Raw genomic sequence first — 27,194 nt, 5'->3', positions numbered from 1 at the left:
ACTGAATATCCTGTAGAATTCAACTGTGATCTTCAAGTCATCATGCTAGAGATCAATTTTCAATGACTAGGACTCAGAACCCTAAGAGAATGAGATCTTACTGAGATTGTCTTGACCCCAAAACCGTTTCCTAGAAGTTACAGATTTTACTACCTCATTGTCACGTACATAAAGCTATTCTAATAAAAGCTATGAGGGGTGGGGGAATCTACTATTACAGTAGGATCATTTCAAATATTTGGTTATAATGTCTTCTTCATAGCCTGCTTCTCTTTAAGGTACCTCACTTCTCTCAGCAATACATGGTCCTAGGACTGGCACATTGTGGGTGCACTTGTGTGCACGTGTGTGTGTGCACGTGCATGTGCACACATGTGCCTTCTTCTGTTCTTAAGGGTAAAAAGGTGCAGTTGACCACTTCAGACAGTGCAACCCCATCTTCAGCCCTGCAGAAGAACTTGGAAGACACAGCTTTACCTGAAAATCGTGAATGGCTCTTCTTGAGGGGCCATGGAGAACAGCTTCTGGAGGGCAGCTCTCCCTCTGCATTAGGAGCTGATGAACCTAGAAGGGAAACTTCCTGCTACAATAACACAGCAAGGCAATGTGATGAACACTTTTATTTACAAATATAATTAAAAGCTCTGACAGTTATCATGCTCTTCCTTGGAACCTGAAAAATGTTTTGTTTTTTAAAGTGCATGCAAAAGAAGTAAAGCCTTTTTTTTTTCATCATTTTTTATTGTAAGAAAATACACAGTTTGAAAGTGTGAATAATGCAATATTTATGACCAAGATATGGGACGTAGGGAGGGGCAGGGAAATAAAGAAAAAAGATCAAGATGATCTGATTGAGAGACAGTGTTGAACTCCAAATACTGAATTGGAAAAGGAGGGAGGTGGGGAGGACTGGGAGGAGGGAGTAAAAAAATTTGATCAGAGAAACAGTTAAAATACAATATGAAAATAAGTAATACCTCTCCTTAAATTCCTTCTATACACAAAATACACGATTTGCCAAAGCCCAATTTGTGCTACTGGGATTCTGTGAGCTCCTTAAGTGTATTCACATCCTCTGCAACAGCAGAAAATGATTATGATACAATCAGAATATGCTCAAGACAAGTTAAACTCTTGCCAGCAGGTTCTTAAAAATCACAAGATCTCTTCACCCCACCCACCCCCTATTCCCCAAAAAAGTATTAATATGTCACCACTGATATGTACATCACAATTAGTTTCTGTAAAATGTATCAAATTTTCAATCTTTAATAAAACTTTGTTTTTTTTTAATTCCTGATGAATAAATACCAAAAAAATAAAATAAAATAAAATAATGCAGCAGCTAGTTAAGGTGTAAGGCTGCGGATATTGTGTCTCTCTCCCCCTTGGCATTTATTATTATTATTATTATTATTTTTTTGCTTTACTTTCACAGATTGGTGGTAATGAGTGATTGCTTAAAGCAATATACATCCACTTTTTTGTTGTTGTTGGTTTACTGGTTTTGTTAAAACTGTCTCCAAAGTTTTCACTGAAACATTTTGAATCACATCGATACTGTGACGTGTACTATGAATAGAAGAGATGGCCAGGTTTCGGCCAGCACTGAAAATTGACACGGGAGGGGGGAGGAAGGGGGCCCCTGATGGAGTAAGAATAAACAGGCACTAGTCCGACACGATGTCAGTAAGAGTAAGAGAGAGAGAGAGTGAGAGCAACGCCCGTTAAAATGGGGAATGTGGTTTTGCAGGGTCTGAATTTTTTTGTTTTCTTTCTTTCTTTTTTTTTTTTTTTGTAAATGGCAAAAAAATTTAATCTCATCTATAGTCCTCCTTAGGAAAATCTAATGTAACCAAATTCCCAAATCCCATTCTGAGGCTCTCCATGTCAAAAGTTTCAATCTCTCGCTCTTGCCTTTCCAATAGGTACTTTATTCTCTCGCTGCGTTCCTTCTGAAGGGCAGCCAGCTCTTCTTCAATCTGAAATAAGCACAATGAACAGTTCTTAATGGAAAGGAGTTCCCAACAGGCATATATATACACATACATGCACACAGATGACACACAAACATGGAGGAACTAAGAGTAAACTAGTCTGGGGCAGGCTGGGAGAGTCCTGTGATAAATGTTGTGTGTCTGATCCATCACATTTAAAACTTTCTCACAAGAATAAAAATGTTTGGGGCCACCTGGGGCCAGCACTGCCATTCTAGCAAGCCAAGCAGCTGGGCCAATCTAGGTCGCTGTCCTGTCTCAGCAGGAGATGGCTCGGGAGAAGCTAAAAGACACTCGAGCACAATTAAGTTGTGCTGCTTTCCCAGAGAGAGCCCAAAGCCCCCTGGGTCATTAGCAATTTAGTTCTAGAGCAGGATCTGGGAAAACAGTCTCTCACGTTGATCTCTGGGAACTACCAGAAGAAAGCATGAATAACTGGTTAAGCAAATACATGCTTAACAGCTTTGAGACGCTTTATGACCTCTTTTCTACTTCATATTCCTCAGCAATCTCTAAAGCAATGAATATTTCAATTCTGATATCATTTATTATGTGTGGCAATATCAGCCTCTCTTCATTTAAATTTTTTTTAAAGAGCTCTGCTCGTGATTTCTTTTGGTTTAGAAATAGCTGAGAATAAAAACCAAATCTGTATTTGGCTTCCTCATGACATTTAGTGGCCACGCTATCAACTCACAGTACCTTTCATATGTCAAATCAACTACCCAGTAACCGGTGTCAGTCCTCAGGCTGTGAAGGTGGAAGGTTTCCGAGCAGAGTAATAGAGAGAACTTAGGCTGTGGGATCAGATTTATGCAAGTAACTTAATTAAGCCTTTTGAGCCTCAGGGTCCTGCCTGTGGAATGGGGACTACGCCTACCTCTCAGGGGCACCAGGAGTATCAAAGCAGGTACGAGGGGAACAGCGCCTTTGTTAAATCGCCCGGTACACAGGCAGAGCCACGCCCGTCCTCTACCCAGCGGTACAGGACCCTTGACAACACGCTCATACCTTCTGCTCAAGATGTGCTCTGCGCAGAGACACCCTCTGCTCTAGCTTCTGGAGCTCACGTTCATGTTGTGCCTCTGTCTGCATCTTGATTTTGCTCTGGTAGGCATTGAGCAGCTCCATTTCTTGCTGGAGCTGTAGCCTCAAGGCCTGGCATTCTGCTTCTTGAGCCTCATCTAGCCGTAACTGCGGGTACAGAAGACATACAGTGTGATTCGCTCCTAGCTTACAGAACTTGGTGACTACTGGAAGAGGCTTCCTTGTTTGGACTGAAACAGGTCTCTCAGAAAAACAGATGCCCGGTGGGGGGTACCTTCAGAGTTAGGAATCAAAAATAGTACATTCTGCCCAATGGGCTACAAAGTTCTAAAAACACTTCCTTTTCTTAAAACATTCTTTCTTAAGAAAACAAAAACATTCTTTTCTTAAAGAAACCTGGTTTTCTTAAAACCACATTAGCAGGAGTCAGGAAGGCTCCACACTCCAGTAATTAAGCCTGTGGGCTTTGGAGGCAGACTCCTGAGCTGGAATTCCAGCCCCACCATTCACTTAGGTGTGTTACCTTGGCAAGTTACTTAACATCTCCAAGTCTCATTTTCTTCATCTCAAGAAAATAACAATAATAGTTCCTATTGTCTAAGACTGGTGTGAGGATTAAATGAAAGAATTCATATAAAATCCCAGGCATAGTTCCTGATGTATACCAAAGGGTCAGTAAATAGCCAGTGTTATCATTATTTTGACTAACCATTTCCATATTTAGATATCTTTAACCCCCAAACTATTGTACATTTAGATATCCTTAGCTCTAAAAAAAAATGAGTCTAATCTCCATAGCATTTGAGGAATACCACAGTACCATTACGCTCCTAGCACGTAAAGTTGGTCCCTATAACGTTGGCTATACTTTATCCTTATGGCCAGCCATCTAAAACTCAAGTGGTTCAAAATTTCTTCCCCACAGAAGGTAGCCTTGATAATCTTAACGGGGCGTATTCTGGTTTGAAGCAGTGAAATCCAGATAAAGTTTTTCCCTTGCTCCCTGTGGCACCTGTACTTTGTATTACACACCAGGATACTGATCCTGTGTAGGGAATGGACCAAGCCAGCCAGCAGAAATGCCAGCCTTTCAATGAGCACAGCTGAAGATTTAGGGCCATTAGCAGGACTGTGTTCAGGGATGAAGACCCTCCTGTCCCACCAGACTTGGTTTGGTCTAGATTTAGCAGGCCCTCAGTTCAGCTGGGAACTATGAGATTAGAACCCTTGAATTAGACGGTTCTGTCTACCCTGAGTACATCTGCATGTTTCCGTTGAGACCACTTTGCCAAGATACCTATTCTCCACCTTACGCTGCCTTCCCTCTTCTGTACAATTTGTGACAATTAATAACATTTCTTAATATCTTGATTATGACTTTTTGAAATGTTATTAGAATAGTTTTAGAAAGTTATTTGCATAGTGTCTTCTTTAGTGCTTTGGAGAAATATACTATGTCAAATGAACACAAAATAAATAATGGAATCATATTTCCAAGGTACTTTCTAATAATTAACCCTAACCAGCTTTCACTAAAATCCACTAGAGAGGATGCTGCTCTTCTCACTTCCCAATGAGAAGTGAAGGGAGAAGAGACACTAGACACAATGAACAGTCAGGCTGCAGCAACAACAGCTTCACAGATAAATGCCGAAGGGATTACTGGCTCCCAAGGAGATTGTTATCGATTTCCTCTTGATAAGGGAGGTTTCTGACCAATAAAGGGAACGAAACTCTATTCTTTTCTACTTGGCTTGGTTAATTGTTATAAGCCCTGGCCAAGTGGGTGAGAGGCTCATTCTACAGGCAATTTAGACCACTGAAACACCCCCATCTTCTCTTACTTCTGGCATTCTATTATTAATGTCAGCAACTGTGTTATTCTGTACCAGCTCTGACTCTAAAGAAGTGCCAGTCTAGAAATCAGGGGATATTCCAGTATTTGGTATTCATCACCCCCCAAAGTTGCACATACCAAATCCATTAAAAAGTTTTATAAAAGTATAGGTAAATATCATGTCTGTTCCCTCTATTGGATTAAACTCAAGAAAAGGATGTGATAGAAGCAGCATAATGTAGTAGTGGCCAGGCATATAGGCTTACACGGTCTCCCCAAACAGGCTTCAAATTGTAGCTCCACCACTAGCTACGTACCACTAAGTGACCCTCTAAGTCAAGAGTTGGTACACCACGGACCAAGGCTCAAACCTGGCTTGCTGCCTATTTTTGTAAATGAAGTTTTCCTGGAACACAGACACACTCATTCATTTATATATTATCTATGACTGCTTTTGTACTACAATAGCCGAGTTGAGTAGTTGTGACAGAGACTCTGTTGGTCCACAAAGCCTAAAATATTTACCACCTGCCCCTTTACAGAAAAAGTTTGCCAACCCTTGCCCTAAGCAAGTGACTTGACTTCAATAAACCTCAGTCTCCTCACAGGTAAATTAGGGTTAAAAAAGTAACTACTTCAAAGGTCAAAGGGGTTTCACAAAAATGAAATGAGATAACACTTATAAAATTCAACAGTGCCTGGCACGTGGTAAGCGGGCAGTAAAGGACTGCCGTAATTATCATCTGTACTTTTATCTCCTCCCTGCCTCAGAAGGAAGGGTTATTTCTTTCCTTTTATTCAAGAGCAATCATGAACCTATACTCCTGATCCTGTTCTCTCGCATCTTATATAACGTTCATGGAGCACCTGTTGTATGCCGGGCATTGTAGCAGATGCTGAGAATACAAACATGAACAAAACCAAAATCCCATCCACCTTTATGTCCCTACCAACTCTCTCCCCTTCTCCTTACCTTTAACCCGTCTGCACTCCTCATTCTGTTCCTACACCTTCCCGTCTACTGCTCACAGGAGGGTCACTGATGACCACCCTGGAGGGGTCCTTATCTTACCTGTCCTCCCAGCAACATCTGATATCGTGGACTGCCCCTTCCTTCCTGAACTCTCTTGCTTTCTGAGACACCACACCCTTTCGGTTTTTCCCCCCCTCCTCTCCTTTTCCAGCTACTCCCTACCTTATTGGGCCATTACATGTGGGTGTTCCTCAGGGCTTTGTCATGGGCGCTCTTCTCCCTCTAACTTCCCTTCCTAAGGAATCTCATCTATTCCAAAGGCTTCAATTACCATCTTTATGCAAATGACTCCCACATCTACACCTCTATTTCAGACTTCTCTTCTGAGGTCCAGGCTAGCTTATCCACTCTACACGAGGTATCTGCATCTGGATGTTTCCCAGCCTCAAGCTCAACATGATTAATATTAACTAATCGTATTTCCCTTCCCACTTTCCCAATCTCCAATTCCTTTTTTACCATATAGATAAATGGCACCATCTACCATTTTGTTCAAACTAGAGACTGGGAGTCATTCTCACTATCTCACTCTCCACATTCAATCTGTTACTAAATGCTCCTAGTCCCACCTCCTGCCTAGCTCTCAAATTGAGTCACTTTCTGCTTCATCCTGACTGTCCCCTCTCGAGTCTGGCCACCACCCCCTCACACCCAGGTAAAGGCAGCGACCTTATAAATGATCTCCTTACACCCACTCTTGTCAACTCCCAGGCCATTCTCCACGTGTCTCCAGAGTGATCATTCAAAAATGCAAATTTGATGTCAGTCTCCTCCTTAATACTCTTCAATGGCTTCTCACTGCTTTTAGGATAAAGATCAAAATTCTTAAGAAGGCTTACAAGCCCCTATATGATCTTGTCCCCGTTTACCCCTCTCATCCTATTCTTATGTTAGTTTCCTCCTCGTTCTCTATATTCCAAACACAATGGACTTCTTTGAGCTCTTTAAAAGTGCAATGGTCTTTCCCATCTTTACAAATGTAGTCCTTTTGCCTAGAATGTGCTCCCTACACTGCAGCTTAAATAATCACTGTGTCTGAGAGGCCTTTCCTGACTCTCCAGACCAGCCTAGCTCTCTTGGCTTACACTCTGTGGGCACACTGCCCTTGCTCTGCTGTTATACACAGACTTCTCCAACGTCTGTTTCCTCCACTCTTCTATAGATTCCATGAAGACACTATCGATGACAGTCTTATTCACCACAGTATTCCTGGATGCCTGGGGCACAGCAGAGGCACTCAATAAATACTTATTGGATGGATGAATGAATGAATGAATGAATGAATGAATGAAATAGATTGGCTCCGATCCTCAGCTAACGACGTGTTTAAGCCTTTCCCAGTTAATTGAAGACCTCTTTTAACTGTCTCTTCCTCTAGCTATAGCTCTCTTTCTCCTTTTTTTCACTGACAAGAATCTGGGGAAAGCAGTCTCACTTACAGTTTCTATCTCACTTTATAATCACTTTTTCAATCTACTTAGAATGTCTTCCATTTCCACCACTCCACTGTCTGTGACAAACAATGGACAAAGCCACTGCTGGGCCCAAATGGTCTCTCTGCAACATTTGAAGTCATCAACTAGAAACTTTTGTTCTGGCTTCTGTGACATACTCTCTTTGGTTCCCCTTCCATATTGCTGGCTATTCATCTTCTTTGGTCCACCTTCTACTCAGCCCTCAAATGTTGACGCCCACAACTCTGTCCCGAGTCCTCTTCCTCTTTAATACTATCTCCTATCCGTAGGAGATCTCAGGTATTCCGAATAGCTACAACTGCCCCCATATAACAATGACTAACTTTTTGAAGTTAATCCTGACACCTTGTTGAACTACGGATTTCCATCTCTGTACCTCTCTACCTAGATACCCACAGAGCTCAGATAATGAGTCAAGTATCTTCTAGACATCCATCCAAACTCACCCCTCCTTCCACTTTTCTATCTTGGTAAAATGATGACCTGTTCCACTGTTACCAAACCTACCTCTCAAATTGGTCCCTAAGTTCTATCTATTCTACCTCCTAAATATTTATCAAATCCTTCTCTCCCTTCTCACCACTTCCATTAGCATGTTCTCTCTTAGTTCACGGCTTCATTTTTTTTTTTTTCCTGGACTATTATAATAGCTTCCTAACAGGTCTCTTTACCTATATTTGCCACATCGCTGCCAGTATCTTTCTATAGCACACATCTGATACTGTCACTTTCCTTCTTAAAACAGGCTTAAGCAGCTCTCTATTGCTGATAGACTAATGTCCACACTCCCAGCTTTTGAGGCTCTGACCCCTGACTATCCACCAGCTGCCCATTATACCCCTGCCATATCAACTACTCATTGTTTCTCAAACGTGCCATCCTCTTTTAGGCCTCTGAGTCTTCATATATACTGTATCATCTGCCAGGAATAACTTTTCCATTTCTGCTTGTCTGATCAACTATTACCCTTTAAGATTCATCTCCTTGTGAAATCTTCACTGAATTACCAGGCAACCTCCCATCCCTGGCTGCCAAGACCTTTATGACTTCTCCATTTTGGGCTCCCACAATCCTCCTCCTTGAACTTTGGGCTCATATCAAGGTTCTTTCAGTCCCCAAATGTACACTATCCATCTTTTGGAAAAGTGTGTAGGCCCTTTTCCATGGAACCTGTTTGCTTCAATAAATTCCTTCATGCTTCTTGGCTCTTGCAGGGAAGCATTCCCTAGACCAGATTAGTTGTTCCTACTCATCCTCCCATAGCCCCTGGCACCTCCCACTTCAAAGCACTTTTATGTTTTATTTTTATTGCTTAATTATCTGACCTCCTTACTTGACTGACAGAAGTGTGAGGACAGGGACCACTGTCGTCTCTCTAGCTCATCACTCTATCTCTGAGCCCAGCAGAGGGCTGAGCATAGATGTTTAGTAAAAGTTTACTGAATGAATGTGTCTGTGTGTCTATTCATTTGTGCCTGACATTAGTTGTGCAATCTTTGATGAATGAGAGTATGATATCACATGCAATATCTATCACATCTTGCCCTCAAAGTCCCTATGTGCCACAGGTCTGATTTAGCATGTTATTCCTCGAGTTCCATCTTATAAGACACACTCCAGCAAGTATCCGCTCTGGCTTGGCTTTATTCAGCGTCGTCATTTCCTTCAGTTCTTTGGGCAGAAAAACACCAATATCCCAAATGTGCGCAAGAATCATCTTGGGACCAAAAGGCTGGATCTTGAATTTTCTTGATTCCCAAAGCTCTTGAAGCCGTGGCACCGAACCTAACCACTTACCGCTTGAGAGGCCATCATTTCATTTATACTCTGTTCATACTGCTCTGCCAAAATGGCAAGTTTTCTCGTCTGCTCATCTTTCAGTGTCTTTAAGATTGTTTTGTGCTCATTCTTTGGAGTAACTTCCAACTGGTGATTCTTGAGTGCTTTATACTGTTTGGTCTGTACTTTGCAAGTGTCCTGAAACTGTTTTTTAATTTGCATTTCCATGGCCTGTATAGAAGAAGTGACAAAAGGAAAATAAAGAGACATTAGTAAATACAGAAAGCCTTCCATTCTCATGATACAATATAGGTGCTGAAACCAACTGTCTTTTGGTGCAGTGACCCACATTACTAGTCAGTAATAATGAAAATAATACATGTGTCACAGACAGGTGTTAACTCTATCAATACTTTGGTTTTTTTAGCATCTTTGGAGTATAATTGCTTTACAATGGTGTGTTAGTTTCCGCTTTATGACAAAGTGAATCAGTTATACACATACATATGTTCCCATATCTCTTCCCTCTTGCGTCTCCCTCCCTCCCACCCTCCCTAAAATACTTTGGTTTTATATCAAATGAATAGAAGTAGTTTTGAATTTACAAATAGATTTTAAAAAATGAATTGTTACAAGATCATAACTCTAAGAAGACCCTGGAATACTAGGAAGCTTAGTATGTTAAAAGCTTGCTCATTATTTCAGTGGTTTCCTAGTCAAAATCTTCAGTGTCTTCTATTGTTTGTGGCCCCTCCCCACCCCCCTTTTAACTGTTTTCCTCCACTTCCAAGTAAGAAAGGGGATGGCAAGGTATGAGCCATCTCTCACTGCTCTGTGTTTCCTTGAAAAATCAGTAAAGGGCAACACTGGATTATACTTTACATCATAACCCATTTCCACTACTCGCATGTAGCAATATCAACTATGCATTTTGGGAAGGATGAGGCGGGGTTTACCATTATAAGCCCAGAAGGCGTTCCGTCAAGTTGCCTGATAGTCACACGTACATTTCATGAACACATGGAGGGGTTTTGATGACAAGGATCACTGATTAGACAGGTTAGGATCTGGCTAGAGAGGAAGAAGGCCAGTGCGGTTGAGGTTGGCCTTATATCTTTGTCAACATTGACAGTGACTCCCTTGACAAATAGCAATGGCTTAGTCCATATAGCTTGTTAATTAGCAGTCAGCTAAAATTCTCTGCAGGTAGTGCAGGACAAAGGAGTTCCATATTTCTAGTGCAGGGATAGTAAATGTCTGGCATATCACTACCAATTCCCATGCCCAGGACAGATGTCACTAATAAATCATACTTTTCCTTACTAAGTGTGGATGTGGCTTTAGAGTCTTTCTCAATAGAATAGCACTCAAGGTAGCTACAACCAATTATCTGACTGGCATGACTGATACAATTTATCTGCTACATTACTGTTAGGTAACCTCCTCATTTCCTGGGATTAGAACCATGGACTGCTATTAGTCCATGTGTTATAATTTTAGAGAGGGAAGGTCATGAAGGGGTCAGAGAAATTGCATAATGGATACAAAGAAGAAATGGAGAGATCATATTGCCCTGCAACATCTCTTTAGGAGTCTGTTATACCCAGACTCTGGAGATTCTGATTCAGTAGCTATGGGGTCCTGAGATTTGTAATTTTACGAAGTTTCCCAGGTGACTCTGACAGTCATCCAGGTGTAGGAACCATTGATCCAACCTGGCTGTGTCCTGGAGCATAAATCGGGAAATTTCCTCTCACCTTTAAGTTTTTTGGCTGTTGCCGAAGTTCCATGACATGCTTTCTGTGCAGTTCCCTTTCTCGCCTCTTATTGTACTCCAGCTGGTTTTCCAGTTCAGTCTGGTGCTGTAGCCGGATCAGATCCATGCGGAGTTTCTGTAATGTGTGCAGCTGCCTGTACTCGAGCTCTCGGGTGGACTCGTCGTGCCGGATCAGCATGGCATGCTCCATCTCCTTCTGTGTCCTCTTTTTATTTAGTTCCTGCATTCAGGAAGAAAAGATATACGGAGAGAGATGAATGGAGGCAAACTGGAGGGAAGGCACCACTCGGTGAGGGATGGCAAGGAATGGCACTATTAACTGTCTCTTAATTAAGCCCATTAGTGTTTGGCAGCATGACTTAATGAGACTAGATGAACAATCCCTGGAGACAGAGGTTCTGTATGTGGATCCACCACTTTCAAGTTGGGCAGCTTCACAGCCACCACAACTACTCTACCCGTAAAATGGGATTACTGCAATTCTACCTGACCCCCTCTTACCTCACAGGGCTGCTGTGAATCTTAATTAGGTGATGTGTTATGCATGGGTCTAAATAAGTGTCTCTTTAGTTAGGCCAGTGGTTCTCAATCTTGGCTGGTTGCCCATTAAAATCATGTGAGGAAGCTTTTAAAACATAAGATGCCTAAGTCCTATAACCTGAAATTCTGATAACTGTCTGGAGTGGGACCCTGACGTCAATAGTTTTAAGAGTTCTCTAGGTGGATCTAATATGCAGTCAGAGTTGAGAATCGCTGGATTAAACTGATAATGCCTGCAGTGTTCCTGTTTTTCTGGGAAACACCCTGTTTTTCCATGTATCAGAAGTAGGCCAACTATGTATTTTTCAAAATCTCAGAGGCCAGGGCTCACTGGGAAAAAGCAGATGAGATCTCTCCCCTTTCATCTTTTCCATTACTGCCTGTTTGGTCATTTCTAGATCTAATCATTCTGCTCCTCCCAGTTTTACTCATGTCTTTCTCTCTCTCTCTTTTATCGAAGGGGGAAAGAAAGGAAACCAGAAAAAAAAAAAAAAAGAGGGAGTACGTTGGGTGAAATTTTTTCATTTCCCAGTTCAAGAATATTTCCTGAATGGCACTATATCAAAGATCTGAACCATGTGCGCTCTGGGTACATAAAAATATTTACTAAGCCATCACTCGGTGCTCAACTTGCTAACACTCTAACAGGGAACTGTAATAGACATTTATTGAAGTATATCCTCAGCTCACAGCAAACTGAATCAATCTATCTCTCTCCTGGGAATTTGGATTCAGGGACAGTTAATCTCCATGTGGGCTAGAATTGAGGGGCATATAAAAACGACGTATGTGGTAGCCACCCGTTGCTATGAGGGCTGAGGATCAGAGAAAGCTGGGCTTCAGAGCAAGAAGAACGAAAAAGAAAGAAAGAAGTGCAGGGAATATATTGATGCCCAAGTTCCTGACTGGTTCTGAGCTCTCCTTGTAGGTCCACCTATATGACTGCTACTGGGTTTTATGAAACATTCCTATATCTCTGTAGCAAACCCCCTGGTTTTGGTTTAAGCCAGCTCAAATAAATTTCAGTAACACGCAAACAAAAGAAGCTTGATTAATACAGGGAAATAAGTTTTATGTGTAAAATTTTTTTTAAAAAGTGCAAGGTTGGAAGTGATTAAGTGATATAAAAGAGGTGAAGATTTTATGCTGTAAGATTTCCGAAAAGGGTGTTATTACTACTAGTTAAGAAGGGCAAGGAAAGGAGAAAGCCCTTGAGCTGAACTTTAAATCAGAACAATAGGGTGCCTCTCTTTTCCAATGGCATCCGCTACGGGAGAAAATGCAAGATCATTTTCATAGAGATATCAGTAACATTTGTGTACTGGCATGGTTGAGAATATCTTGCATACTTGAGCCTTCCATCCATTTGGAGAGAAGTCCTTTAAACAGCACAGCATCTGTTACTGGAGCAAAGTTGTTAATCATTCATTTATTTATTCATTCAACCAACATTTGTTGAATACTTCCTATGTGTCAGGCACTGTTTTAAGCACTAAGAATGGGGCAGTGAACAAGTACACCCCCATCAAGGCTTATTTTCTAGTGGGGAAATATCTGAAGTATAAATGCCATTTCATTTGTTATAAGGAGTAAAACATAATCTCCAGAGCATCTCCCCCAATCCTCTCCCGTGTTTTTCTTTTCCTTCCTTACCTGGACCATCAAATGTCTTCTTTTAAAAATTACTAACCGGCCCCTAGGTGGCACCAAAGGATGGTGAGCTCTTCTCAGAGACTAAAACCCAGGAAAGCCCTTTCAATGGCAGAAGATTCTGTTCCTAGATCACTCTATCATTTTCAACCTTTGAGTACCAGGAGTCCCAATATTGGGCATTTATACATTCCACACATTTTCTTAAATGGAGAATTTCAAACTGAGTCTGAGCTGTCCAGAGCCCAGAAACTCACAGGGGGTAAAAAAGATATAAAGCAAACAACACTTTCAGAAGAAAACGAATGCTTCTCTTTGTGTTTAATGGAATGCTTCAGGATGTTGTCCAAAGAATACCTGCATCAAAATTACCTGGAAGAAACCAGAGTTCATAATATGCCACCCAGGTAATTCTGATATATACTAAAGTTTGAGAATCAATGGAAAAATAATTCAGGGTGTGAGTCAGTTGCAGCTTTTCCCCTGACTCATTATGTATGGCATTGGGCAAGACTTTAAATCTACATTTTAGTTTCCTCAGGTGTAAAGTGAGGATAATATCAGTAGTACACATTGTGAACTACCATTCTCGTGAAGATGAAAGAAAAGACCATAAGAAAATGCTTCGGGATATATAAATGTCATTATTATTTTTCTGTATTCAGAAGTGAATATCTGGCATATAATAACAAATCTAGATTTTATAAACTATTTAAAAAGTGACAGAAACATGATACTGAAATGGTTTTTCTATTACAATTGCAATAGAAATTACCTTTAATTAATTACCTTTAATTCATACATCTGAGTTGCTGAGATGTAAGTTGGTAAGCTGCCTATAATATTTTACACCATGGGATAAAAACATTATTCAGCTTATTAAGAGCCCATTGCTGTACCTACATAATAATGTGTAATGTGCTTTCAATTTTTAAAGTGATTTCATATATCTTGTTCAATCCTAGTTGCAACCCTATGCAGTGGTTAAGAATTGTTAGGGGGCTTCCCTGGTGGTACAGTGGTTGAGAATCTGCCTGCCAATGCAGGGGACACGGGTTCGAGCCCTGGTCTGGGAAGATCCCACATGCCGCGGAGCAACTAGGCCCGTGAGCCACAACTACTGAGACTGCGCGTCTGGAGCCTGTGCTCCGCAACAAGAGAGGCCGCGATAGTGAGAGGCCCGCGCACCGCGATGAAGAGTGGCCCCCGCTTGCCGCAACTAGAGAAAGCCCTCGTACAGAAACGAAGACCCAGCACAGTCAAAAATTAATTAATTAATTAATTAATTAAAAAAAAAAGAATTGTTAGGATTTACCCCTTTTATATATGATAGTAAAGCATTTGGGAATTGAGAGGCTAACACAAGATCATATAATTTCTATAAAGTAGAACTGAGGCTAAAACTCAGGTTTTTAGATTTTCAATATTTTCCACTAAAAATGTTCGAATGAATGGCTTATGTTTTCTTGTTTTATGCTTTTTCAGTCTGGAATACCATATTCTGAAGAATATTCCTCTGCTCTATCTGGACACCATGCAATGGTTGCTTCATCTGTACAAATGACACAATATACAGTAGAGCCACATCATATGCACTTCTAGCTTATACACATTCAATAAAATGAGTTGAGCAAAAACACAAAAACAAATTTCATGGTACAGGTGATTCTGCCCACCAGTGCATTCCATGTATATATGCCTTGGAGGGAGCGTGAGATGAGAGGCATGTGGCTCCCGTTCCCCCGCCCACATCACATACAGTGAGCATCTCGCCAGGCTGGGTGTGAGCTTAGGGTTGAAACATACATACAACATACGGCCATGGTCGTACACCATGGCCAAGAAACACATTTCCATACACATTATTTGAACCTACCTCCTGCGTAAGATGTGGAACCAGGGTGTATCCCCTAATAAACCCTTCCCAACCACGATCCAAGAATTCTATTTAAGTTTCAATTGACTTCTTTAAAAGCAAGTGATCTGACTCAAATCAAAATTTTTGTGTTCATGCCCACCGACACTGAGTAAGAACTAGAATTTAAGTGGAGATGTTGTTAGCGTATGACATTTAATACTTTCTTAGCTTCAGTTCTTAGTTGTATAACTGGTTAGAAAATAGTGAGCATCTGTGTGTAGTGATGATAGAAGAAGGGGCTCAACTCAGCCTATGGTGATCCTTTTAAATGTTTTCATTAACGAAAAGGACTGGTAATACTCAGTTTTGGCAAAGGTAGAGGAAAATAGGTAGTCTTTGCTGGTGGGAGTTATAAACCCTTAGAGGGCAATTTGGCAATATCTATTAAAAATTTAGGTATATACACTCTGACCCAGAAATTCTACTCCTGAGAATACTATATCCTACAAAGTACTTGCATACATGTAAAAAGATGTATACAAAGATGTTCTCTGTAGCATTGTTAGTAATATTGCATAACTTCAACAAAATATCCACCGAGAAGTACCTCATTAAATAAATTATTCTATAGCCATACCGCCCCGCCCCAAATACTACTGATGGTTAAAAAGAATGAGGCAGAGTTATATGTCCTAGATAGTAAATGAAAAAAATACAAAAGAAGAGAGTTATGAAACAGTACAGCGGACATTTTTGTAGGTTCAGTACCCATCTCCCCTTCTGTGTCAGCACGCTCCTCTTTTTGCTTGAGAAGCTACTCCGCCCTATCTGGAGTCAGAGACACTACTGAGTAAGGGAATAAGCACATTACCCAATCACGTCCTCTCTCTCCTAGGAATTTGAGTCTTAAGCAGAAATGATACAAAGATGAAACATGGTTGGAGGAGGTACATCCAAATGGCAGTGTCTTGAGGAATGTCCATTAGCTCTTGCCCTTTAGGTCACAGAAGCTGCTTTCCCAGCTTGATTCTTCATCTTTTCCAGCTTGGGTCTTCAGCTCTGTCATCTACCCCATATCCTTCCAATAAATTCCTTTGCATGCTACGTCAGCCAGAGTTTGTTTCTATTGCTTGCAAATCAAATAAACCCACTGGTACTAATGTAATCTTATTTTTGTAAAGTTAAAGTTATATATAATATATAAGCTGTTCGTGTATATACATGCATACCTGAAAAAATCAGGAAATATATCTGCCAAATTAATGGTGACTGTCTCAGGGTAGAAAATGGGTGGGATGGGATTATCAAGCACTTTTCACTACTCAGTATTTTTCTACATTTGTCTTTTTTCAATGTTCTTTTATTACTTTTGTAAATAGAAGAAAAATACCTTTGAACATTTTCACTGAGGCAGCTCTGGAATAAGACTAAACAAAGAAAAAAATCTAGACTCTTAAGAAATAAACCTTGGTATAGTTAGTTATTCTTCACTCCATTGGTTAGAACCTGATACTTATGAAGTCATGAATGTAGTTTCTATCATTTTGGGGAATAATTATCTTCTATAGCTTTTATTGGCACTAATTGCCCCCTTAGCTTCGGACTTCTTCCACATACATGACACTAGAATAAAAATAATAATTGCCAGATGAAAAAGAATCCCAAATACCTTGTTTCCAACTGGCTATTGGACCTTATGATTTGGACTTTTTAGCCTTCTAACAAACTCAACTTGTGTCGTACTGAATTAATCAGTTTCTTATCAATACCTCTCTCTAAGCTTCTCTGTTTCTGCCCAAATCTACATTTCCCCAAGTCTTAAACCCTAGAAATAACTTTGATTCTACCCTCATCTTTTCTCTCATATCCTACTGTATGCCAAGTCCTGTTTATTTCATACTTCAAAATGTTTAAAACCCATCTCTCTTTTGCCAGCTACCACCACTATCTTTGTCTATACCCTATTCCTACCACCTAATCTCTTTGCTTCTAGTTTCTTCCCTCTAACTGATGTTTCTCAACCTGTTTTTCCCCTATTATTGTCCCCATCAGGAGCCTTTTTAGACTTCCCCCTTCCCAGATGATCCTCACCACTGAAATGTGAACACCACAGATACACTGTATAGCTTTTCATGTACTATGGCCCTTCAGAGGGGCACAAGCCATTGTAATACCTAAGACTCCCCTCCCCCACAAGAACCCATTTTTAACAGCCTCCCGGGGGGGGGGGGGCAATATTGCCCCCATTGACAACGCACGCTCTAATCAATCTGTGCATTACCACCAAACTGGGCTAATCTCTGTAAAGTAGAATTTTAGCCATATCACTCACTGCCTGGCTTGAAAATGTTTAGTTTCTCTCTCTTCCAATAAGATGAGATAACACAGATAGAGCCTGAGCCTGGCCCATGATTATATGTGTTCAATAAATTTTAGTTTGCTCCACCCTTTTTTCCTCCCATTTGAATACTGCTCTCCAAAAAGCTTACACCAATTCACATTCCCATTAAATGTGCCTGAAGGGCTTGTTTCCCTCACGCAGGCTAACACTTGATATTTATCCAACTTTGATGTTTCTACCAATGTGCTAGCTCATTTGAGGGCTTCTCGGATTACTCCAGGTCACAATGATTTCCCATTGAACTTTGCATCTGCAACCGATTCACATTCTGTATTCCTCATCTCAGTGAATAACATCATATTCGTCCAATTTCCCAAATTAGAAACTCTGAATTCATTTTTGACTCCTCCTTCTTCTGAAATTCTCACAGCATTTGGTTTGAATTACTGTCAGTTCTGCTTCAGAAATGTCACTCAGATCTAATCTCTATCCTCACTGCTTCTTCCAGGTGGAACTAGAGAAAGGGCATCCTAACTGACCTCAGTGTACTTTACTTCTCACCACTCTAGGCTACCCTCACACTGAGGCAATAATTCTTCAAAACAAAGAACTCTCACTGTCATTCCTCTGCTTAAAACCTTCTCATGCCCATGCAACTGCCTTCAGGCAGAAATCTAAAAGTCTTGCCTTAAGAATCAAGGCCCTCCATCCTGCTTCCAACTACTCCTGTTCTGACACTACACTCCACACGCCCAGAACACTCAACTCCCCATCAATCACGGAATCTTCCAAGCCCTTTCATGACATATATGCCTGTGAGAGTTTATTTATATCTATTACTAAACCTAACACATTACATTGTAATTAGTCTGTTACATGTCTGTTTCCCATCTTAGACTTAGGGCTACTTGAAGGCAGGGAGGATGGCTTCTCAATAGCCCTGGCATCTCTAGCACAGTGCCTGGCACAAAGAAGGCACTCCATGAGTGCTGGATGATGGAATGAATTAACATAACTGTAGAGCAGCATTATGTTATTTAAGTGTTTCATGGAGAGTCACAAAAACGCAAGTCTTTGACAAACACGCTAAAAGCAAAAATTCTCTGTTCTACTTCTTTTGATTCTCCACTGCATGCTATGGCTTATAATAGGTGTTCAAGAAAATTCTGTTACATTTATTTGGAAAAGGTTGATTCCTTGTTCTATAAATGGGCTTTCTCCTAGCAGTGGTAGATTCATTCCCTGGCACTTCTGTATATCTACTTTGTGTCAGGCACTGACTGCACTGACGCCTGCACAGGTTAAGGACATAGGAATGCACAAAACACCCCGGCCACGATCCTCACAAGGCTTACTGTTTTAAGTCAGTGGCAGCGGTTATGAACACGATAAATACCTCCCGAATGTTCTGCTGCTCCACCTCATGCCGCTTGATCATTATTTTCCTCTTGAAGAAACGACAGTTTTTGTCGTAGTACAGTCTCTGCTGAGTGAGAAGGTGGGCTTCCTCTTCAGCCTGTGTGTGCTGCAAGTTCTCTTTATGCTTGGATATCCGCTCCTGCTTTTCCTTCTTGGGTGTGCTATGGTCCTCATTCATCTCCTTTACAAAAGCAGACAAAAACAAAACCCCAAAAAACATGCCAGTCTCATCAGGCAAAAAGAAATACAATAGCTCATTGCAATGCAGATTAAATTATTTTGAAAGCAATTGAGAATGTAAGGTCAGAAAGGCTTGGTGTTGCACACACACTCCCCCTCACCTCCCTTTTTTCTTATCAATTGAGAGGGAGACTTGTTAGTTTTCATGTCTTTGGCTTCTCATGCTCAGAAACTATGAGTTCACTCATTAAATCAACACACACTTATTGAGTTCCTATCGTGCAACAGGCACTGTGCAAGGCACAAGGATACAACGGTGAGCAAAAGAATATGGTGTCTGCCACCATGGGGCTTTACAGCCCAGAATCAAAAATCAGTCAAAGAACCACAGAAACGAACTGAAGATTACCGTGATAACTACCGTGCAGCTGAAGTACTTGGTTCAAAGGATGCTGAATAAAAAATATTTGATCTTGGTAACAAAATTTCAGCTAAGCTGAAATTTGAAAAATCTGTAAGAATTAACCAGTGAGAAAGGAGAGGGAAGAATACTCTGGGCAGAGGAAACAGCCTGAGCAAAACCCTTCGGGTGGGTTAACGGAAACATGGTACGATCAAGGAACTGAGAGAAGGCCAAGGTGGGTGGTGCAGCGTGACATGAGATGAGGCTGGACGGGCAGGCAGGACTGTTACTGGACCTTACAGGCCAGGTCAAGGGCGCTGAGCTTTAGCACAGGGGAAATGCATCTTATATACGTGTGGGGGTGTCATAATCAGGCGCATTTGAAAAAGACGATTCTGGCTGCCACGTGGAGAACAGAATGAAGGAGGCAAGAGCACGTCCACGGAGACAGCTAGGAAGCTATTGCAAAGGTCCAGGCGAGAGACGATCGGGGCTTAGACAGAGGAGGTGGTGACAAGATGGAGAGAAGTAGGCAGATGTCACAGACAGGAGGTAATGCTGCAAATGTCATTAGTTTGAATTTCAGGAATGAGCATTCTTTATTTGATATTAGAGGGTAAGTAAATACACCACCTATATTTTCAAAAGGACAAAGTTCATAATTGTTTCAGACCATATGGGTAAAGGGAAGAAAGCAATAAATCACAACAGTTAAGAAGATGTTAGTCTATGGGGAAAGTAAGAAGACCACTTTTAGAGAAAGTACAGGGCACCCCTCTTTGTTCATACTGTTCACACCCACAAGCTGGACCTATAATACTTGGTTAACTACTCAGTTGAAATCTCCTTTAATTACTAATACCTATTTTACTTGATGTTTTGTGATGTGGCCATCACACACTATTTAGATTGTTTTTGCACTTAGCCAAGAAGTCTTTGTAAATCAACATTCAACTTTCCTGTTCCAGTGAAATCTCAAGTGAAATATTAGAATCAACGAGAGCAAGAGCTGTTTCCAGCACGGAGTAAGCTGGGATCACCACAGGAAGGCTGGCGGACTCATCTCTTGATGCCGTGACTTCAATCCTAGGTTTGGCATTAACCACTATGTTGCACACCCAAATTCAAAGACGATCATAAAAATTCACTCCAAAATCAAGGAAAGATTATTTTTGGACCATTCATCATTCTGTATTGCCCACACCCCTGTTATCTATCAACAGTAGGGGTAACGGATATTGTTTTGTCATCCCAAGGACGATACCTTTTATATCAATATCTAAACATACATGCCATTTCCAATAGTCTGAACTAAGCTTTACTTCATAAGGAGTAATACTAGCTTTGCATAGAAAGGCTTATAGAGGTGATCTTAAATTGGGTGTAGCCTTGTTTTTCTCCATGAGCATGTTGAAGGACTTGTACGTTTAGGAGTGTGGTCTCTCAAACTCATAAATCTGAGTATGGTGAACCAAAAATAGCCCTATTCCTGAGGACAGAGTGGGAACTTTTGAATGCTGTTCTGTGGGAAAACCTTCTAAAGATGGAGTTCATGGAAATCTCCAAATACCTTAGTGGTACAAATGCTCAAAATAGTGGCTACAGCCATAAAGTATGGCCTCCAGAGCATGAGTGAACACATGGAGTTAGAAATAAGAATATCTTCAGTTGAGAAAATTCCAAAATTTCTTATTGAAAAATCAAGGTTATCTCTGTGATCCAGCAACATCTTTCTATTATGATATAATAATCAAGATCAAACAATAACTAAAAGAAAATGGAGAGCATGTGAATCTTCTTGGTTTGGCTATTTCTCTCTACAACCTGGTTTTCTAGACCTTACAGTGTCAGAGATTCTTTCCATTCTGGCAGTGCGGAGCAGATACAAATTTCTGTTGGTTCCAACAATTACCAGTGATTCATCTGGGCAGGGCAAGAGATCCTGAGGCTCACCCCAACCCGCCTGCTTTCACTTCCTAATTAAAAAAGAATTGGAGAGGAATCTTGCTAAGTCCCATACTGTTAACTTAGAATATGAGCTCAAATGAATGATTTCATACACTAAGTCAATGTCCCATCTGAATTCTATTAAACCTTAATACACTATTAGTCCACAAATAAGAAGTCCTAAGTCTCATGAGGAGGAAAGTCTATGGAACTGCAGGCAATTCACCTGTAAGTACTGGTAAAAGGAGAAGTGAAGAAATTTGAGCTTTCAGATCAAACTGCAATTCCTCAAGGGGACTCTCTAAGTCCACTAGAGGTCTTCAACCAAACAGTCAAGAATCAGTCACTCATTTATCAAATATTCACATGTACCAGACACAGGGATACAGTCATGAGCCAAAAAAAGAAAAAAAAAAAAAAAGACATGGTCTTTTCTCTTATTGCTTACTGTCTAGTAGGGTAAAATAGCTCAAATAATCACTAAAAATATATATATAATTTTTCCAATCATATATATATGATTGAAAATTAGTGTTGTAAAACCAGAAGCACCTGTCTTGGTCAAGGCAGTCAAGAAAAGGCTTCCCTGGGGAAGTGAAATTTAAGTTATGGTACTAATAAACAATCCTTAGTCTTACAAGGAGGTTGGGAAGGGACTGGAAGTGGGGGTGGGGAGAGCACCCTGGTGGAAGAAAGAGTGTGAGCAAAGACCGTGGAGAAGGTCAGAGCTTGACGCATTTGAGGAACCAAAAGTGACCACAGTGGCAGAAGCAGCACTAAGTCAGGGGCGCGGTAAGCAGGTTGGGGGAACGTTGGTGTGAGATGAGAGTGGAGGGGAGGCTGGTAGCTGACCACATATGGACTTCTAGTATTTTGATCTACCCTAAGAGCAATGGGAAGCCAATGAATATTAAAATCATGAAGTGATATGATGAGACTCATGGTTTGAAAAGACCACAGTCTGAAGTGTGGAGAACAAACCAGAAGTAGGCATGAATGGTTTAGAGTTAGGCCAATGGTTCCTGAAGTGTGGTGCGTGGACCAGCACCATCAGCATCACGTGGGAACTTGTTAGAAATGCACATTTCAAACTTCGCCCCACATCCATTGCATCAGAAAATTTAGTGGTGGGTTAGCAATCTGTTTTAATAACCACTTCAGGTGATTCTACTGGAAAGTTTGAGAATCAATGGGTTACACTATTGATCACAGTGTAAGATGAATCAATTTTAAGTTCCAGCCATTCTAATGGCAACTTGATGACTACAAAATATCGGTATTCTTACCTCTTTTATTTTTTCCTTACAAATCTTATATTGCTTCTTCTGACTTTCTAAGAAAGTTGTCAAGTCTTTCTTCTGCTGGGCCAAGATCTGTTGCTGGAACTTCTTCTCATCTGCTGCAGCTACCTTTGCCTGATAAAATAACAAATGTAATACAGTATGAATTGTTCTTCACACAGAATTCAGCTGTCTATATTCTCGAATGTATTAAAAGAGTCCAAAAGTATTTCTGAACAAACAATTAAAACACAGATAAGTAAATGCCTGATTTGATTCTCCTGTATCTTAAACAGACAAGAAAAAAAAAAATTGAAGTTTTTACCAGTGAAAAATATATTCCCAATTATGGGAAAAACATGAAGATAAACCATAAACATGTTTTACTGAACACATACAAAATACATGGTATAAAAGGTGAACTAAGGATTATAATAAAAGATTTTTATTATATTGTTGGTAGCCTAAGTGTTAAATTATAAAAATGGGTAAATAACGATGACTGGCCAGTTTTTTTCCAAGAATTTAACCCTTTAATTGGTTATTTCAACTATCAGATTTTTGAATGGGGTCATCTTTAGTATAATCGGCAAAGTTAATGACATTTTGCTTTCTGAGGCATCTACTATAATCCACAATAGTTGGATATCAGGACATTTTGGGGGCTCCTAAATGGATAGAAAACAAAACAAAAGATAACCCAATCAAAAGAAAGCGACCAAATCTAAGTTTCAGGGAACCATCTAGACGAAGCACATATGTACGATGAGATACTTAGGGAACAGAGAGAAGTATGCTTTATGGTTCTTTCTATGTATCTTTTCACCTTTAGCTTCTATTAGCAACAACTTTTCCATTATGAACAATTCTTTCCACATATTTACCAAATCAAATTCCCAAGAAAGACTCTGACTGGTTTATTTAATCAACATCGTCCCTGTTTGGGCAGAGGTTTTCATGCCAGACTGCCTCATAGATTGATGACTGTTTGGGGGAATGCTTCTACAATTCTGATGTTTCCTTCCACGTAGAGAGAGAGCGTAATTACTGAAACACTCCTGGCACCCTGTCCCCAGCCACTCCATCCCCAGGGAGCACAGATTCACCCCTGCTTTTCCATACTATGTAAGTCTCATGGGGGGTGGGGGTGGGGAAGGCAACTGGTTTAGCACTGCCAGTGCCTAGGTGGGCAAGTCTGTTTAATTTTGTTCAGTATTATTAGGCCTGTTTCCATTCAGATATAAATCACTTCTCCTATCTAATATTTATCAGTAATAAAGTGATATTTTGACTCAATCTGCATTACCTTCTTGTCTGTTTTTAAAATTAGTTTAGAACCTGGATGGGGAAGAGAGATGGTCCCTAGAAGACCCAAGCAGTAGCCAGATCAATTACTTGCTGCCATTGGTCAGGTGCCTATCCCTAGTCCAATCAGCTGTAGGCAGGGATTATCTCCACTAAAAGGGACTATTCGTAGAGCAGTTTTCTTTTGAAGAGGACTGTGGGTGAGGCAGGCACAGTAACAGACCTGAGTGGTGCAAGTTTCCACAGGATAGAAGCATTTTGGTTCTTTTTACGTGTATCACACCCCCATCACGGGACTGATGCTCAGAATATATCTGAATGGCCAAGAATGCAATATATACTTTCAGTTACTCTTTTAACTTTTAATGACAATTTTAAGTAGCCCCATAAAACCTGGACCCCCTTCCCCAAAGCAGTACTGTCCCTCCATCCCCCAAAAGCACACCACTCCCGGCTCCAGCTCACAGGATGCTGCTGACGGGAACAGGCTTGGCTTGGCTGTGGCAGGAGGGCATGTGTGTGCACACTGACCTCCTTTTCTATGGTAGCCACTTGCTTCTTGGCCAGCTTCTCCAGCTCGATGGACGAGTTGTTGGCATGTGTCTCCACCTCCTTCTGTAGCTTGAGGCGGTGCTCGTCCATCTCAGCCTTCAGCTTATTCTCCAGGGCGATCAGCTGCTTCTGGTGCTGGCGCCGCATCCGCTTATAACCTGACATCTGTTCCCGCAACTCGTTCTCCTGCTCATGCTCATGGATCTGTCGTGTAACCTGGTTTGGGTTGGGGAACAGAACTCAGGTAACCAGATTCGTGGAAGAGAAACTTTCAGGCAAAGCAGAAGGACCCTCTGGCATAATTTTATTTCTCACTGTCACCATCAATTTAATTACCATTTCCTGAACACTCACATGTACCAGGCACTGAGTTGGGTGCTCTTTATATTATCTCTAATCTTACAAACCATCTCATTCACTTATTCATTCTATTCACTCATAAGGTAGGTGTTAACATCACCATTTTATAGATGAAGAAATTGAGACTTAAGGGAATTAATATATTCATTCAGCCAAAATATATTTACACATTTTTGATATATCATAATGTATATCCTGAAGGTCACATAGCTAATAAGCATTAGAGCTAGGATGCAGACCCATTTCTGTCTGATTCCAGAGCCATGCTATTTCCACTGCACCAGGATTTGTCAACCTTGGCACTACTGACAATAGCCAGATAACTCTTGGTTTTGAGAGGCTATCTTGTGCATTGTACGATTTTTAGCAGCATCCCTGGCCTAACCACCAGATGCCGGTAGCATGTCCCAAGTCAAGACAATATTAAAAATGTCTGTAGACATTGCCAAATGTCCCCTGGAGGGCAAAATCCCTCTGGTTGGGAAGTGCTGCACTATAGCATGTTGCTTATTTGTTTCTTTTTAAAGATCACGTCTCTAACAGTCATAGGAATCTTGAATATCCTTTAAAATAGTTTGCACAAGATTTGTTTCCGATTCTTAACGTGAACTGAGCAAGAGTGAGAGCGAGCTCTCTCCTTTTAAATCATCTGTCTCCTTCCTCCCCTTCCCCACAAAGGCGATATTAACAAATTATATACACTCACATGGTCTCCTAAAGAGGAGAAAAGATTTCTATGATTTTTGGATGGTTACTTTCCTTAGTAATTTTTCCTTAACCCATTCTCAAGTGAATATCCAACAAACTGAAGATTGCGAATATAAATTTCGGCATTTCTTGTTTCTTTCTATTAAACCTTTTCTGATTTTCCAGTCCTTTCTTTAATTTATGACCCCTCATTATTGTCCTGTTCACTTCCTTCTAATCATCCCTATTTTAGTAGAAAACCTTAATTACACAATTATCACTTTAGTTTTGTTTTACACTAAGTAATTCAGTCACTCTGATCTACTACTATCAGACACTTCTCCCCAACCTAACTCTCAAACAAGTTTTACTGGAAATTTTCATGCTGCTATTAATTCTTTCTACTATTTTCAGTTTGTGGGTCAAAGTGCATTTTGTACAAAGAACAGTTTGTTTCTTTGCTCTTTTTAGAAGGTATCCCTGCATACTAGACTGAGTCCTTACTATCAAGAGAGTACTATTCTGTAACTGGATAGTATTATCAAAGTATACCATTAAACATAAGCCAAACTTTGAAACCTTTCCAGCTGAACCTAACACTAGGTTTCTTATATTCATTTCTCTTTTCTAAAGGACAATCTTCTTTAAGGATGAGGAGTAAGAACAGAAGATACTTCAAGACAAAGAAAAAAAAAAAAAGGGATAGCATCACCAAAGAGGCACCGAACACTCTAAAGAAAATAATAATGTTTTGTCATCATTATAACATGGTTTTTTTTTTTAAGTACTTATTTCATGATAAAAGGAGGAAGTAGTTTGAAACAATGCATGTGTTTCACTTTCTCATACTTGTGCCTTTCTGAAGTTCAATTACAGGGAAAAAAAATTCCAATCACAGAAAGGATACCATTTAGTCCTTTTTGCATTCACTTCTTTTTCAGACAAATATGGCAGTAAAGTGTCTGTTCTTGGGTAGTGGGTTTGAGATGTGTTTTACCCATAAACTTATTTTTTCTTATTTGAGCATCCCTTCTTTAATCAGATTCCCAAAGCTGAGGCATGGCACACTCTACAGCCATCATGATACATTTAAAATTTGCCAGCAGAATGTTTGACTGGCTTGTGGTCGATAAAATATTCTCAGGATGGCCATTTCCTTAAACCAGGCAGCCCCAAGATAAAATGGAAATGACTTGTGTCAAGAACATTTTCTATCCTAATTGGTGGGTGAGTCCCTGTGAAGAGGGTGGTCCTACCGCATACCAGATCATACAAGCATGTGGCAGAGACAAATCACAAGCTCACCATGCTATCATTGTACAGCACTGAATGCCAGGAAAGACATTTTGCTTGTAAATGAGAATGCTTCCCATAATTTGGATAATCACTTTCTTAAACTCGTAATGTATCACCTTTCATTCGTTACAACTATAATTTCTAAGTTTCAAAGTAATTGTCTTTCTAGGTACATTTAGAGATACTGAGTTTTAGAATTCCATGCTCAAGCTAGATAGATGAATTTAAATAAAAGTATAACAACAGTTTGTTCATGAAGTCTAACATGAAATATATAAAAATATATTATACAGTTATGTATACCATGTGAGTTTTAAGTTTATACTTCATGTCTTATGAATACGCTATTTGGTCAACAGAATTAAAAATAGCTCATGATTTTAATCATGCTTTATGGTTTACACAATGTGCTTTCACATGTAATTTACCTC

The 27,194-nt window shown here is 40.4% G+C and overlaps 1 protein-coding gene across 2 annotated transcripts in view; it reads right to left on the bottom strand.

The window, feature by feature from the left end:
- Positions 1–1,204: 1,204 nt before the first annotated feature.
- Positions 1,205–27,194, bottom strand: part of TAOK3 (TAO kinase 3) — a 179,483-nt gene continuing 153,493 nt past the window's right edge. For both annotated transcript variants that reach the window (XM_068562825.1, XM_068562826.1), the window contains 7 exons: positions 24,400–24,636; positions 22,570–22,698; positions 18,731–18,934; positions 10,926–11,165; positions 9,187–9,399; positions 3,009–3,191; positions 1,205–1,982 (listed from right to left, as the gene is read on the bottom strand). In XM_068562825.1, coding sequence (XP_068418926.1) covers positions 1,821–1,982; positions 3,009–3,191; positions 9,187–9,399; positions 10,926–11,165; positions 18,731–18,934; positions 22,570–22,698; positions 24,400–24,636 — 1,368 coding nt within the window. In that variant the 3' untranslated portion in view covers positions 1,205–1,820. The remainder of the gene's footprint in view (positions 1,983–3,008; positions 3,192–9,186; positions 9,400–10,925; positions 11,166–18,730; positions 18,935–22,569; positions 22,699–24,399; positions 24,637–27,194) is intronic.

The sequence above is a fragment of the Eschrichtius robustus genome, chromosome 14 (genome assembly GCF_028021215.1).
Source record: "Eschrichtius robustus isolate mEscRob2 chromosome 14, mEscRob2.pri, whole genome shotgun sequence".
NCBI classification, from domain to species: domain Eukaryota; kingdom Metazoa; phylum Chordata; class Mammalia; order Artiodactyla; family Eschrichtiidae; genus Eschrichtius; species Eschrichtius robustus.
The sequence above is the reverse complement of the archived record's forward strand: the minus strand, read 5'-3'. Positions and strand labels throughout refer to the sequence as shown.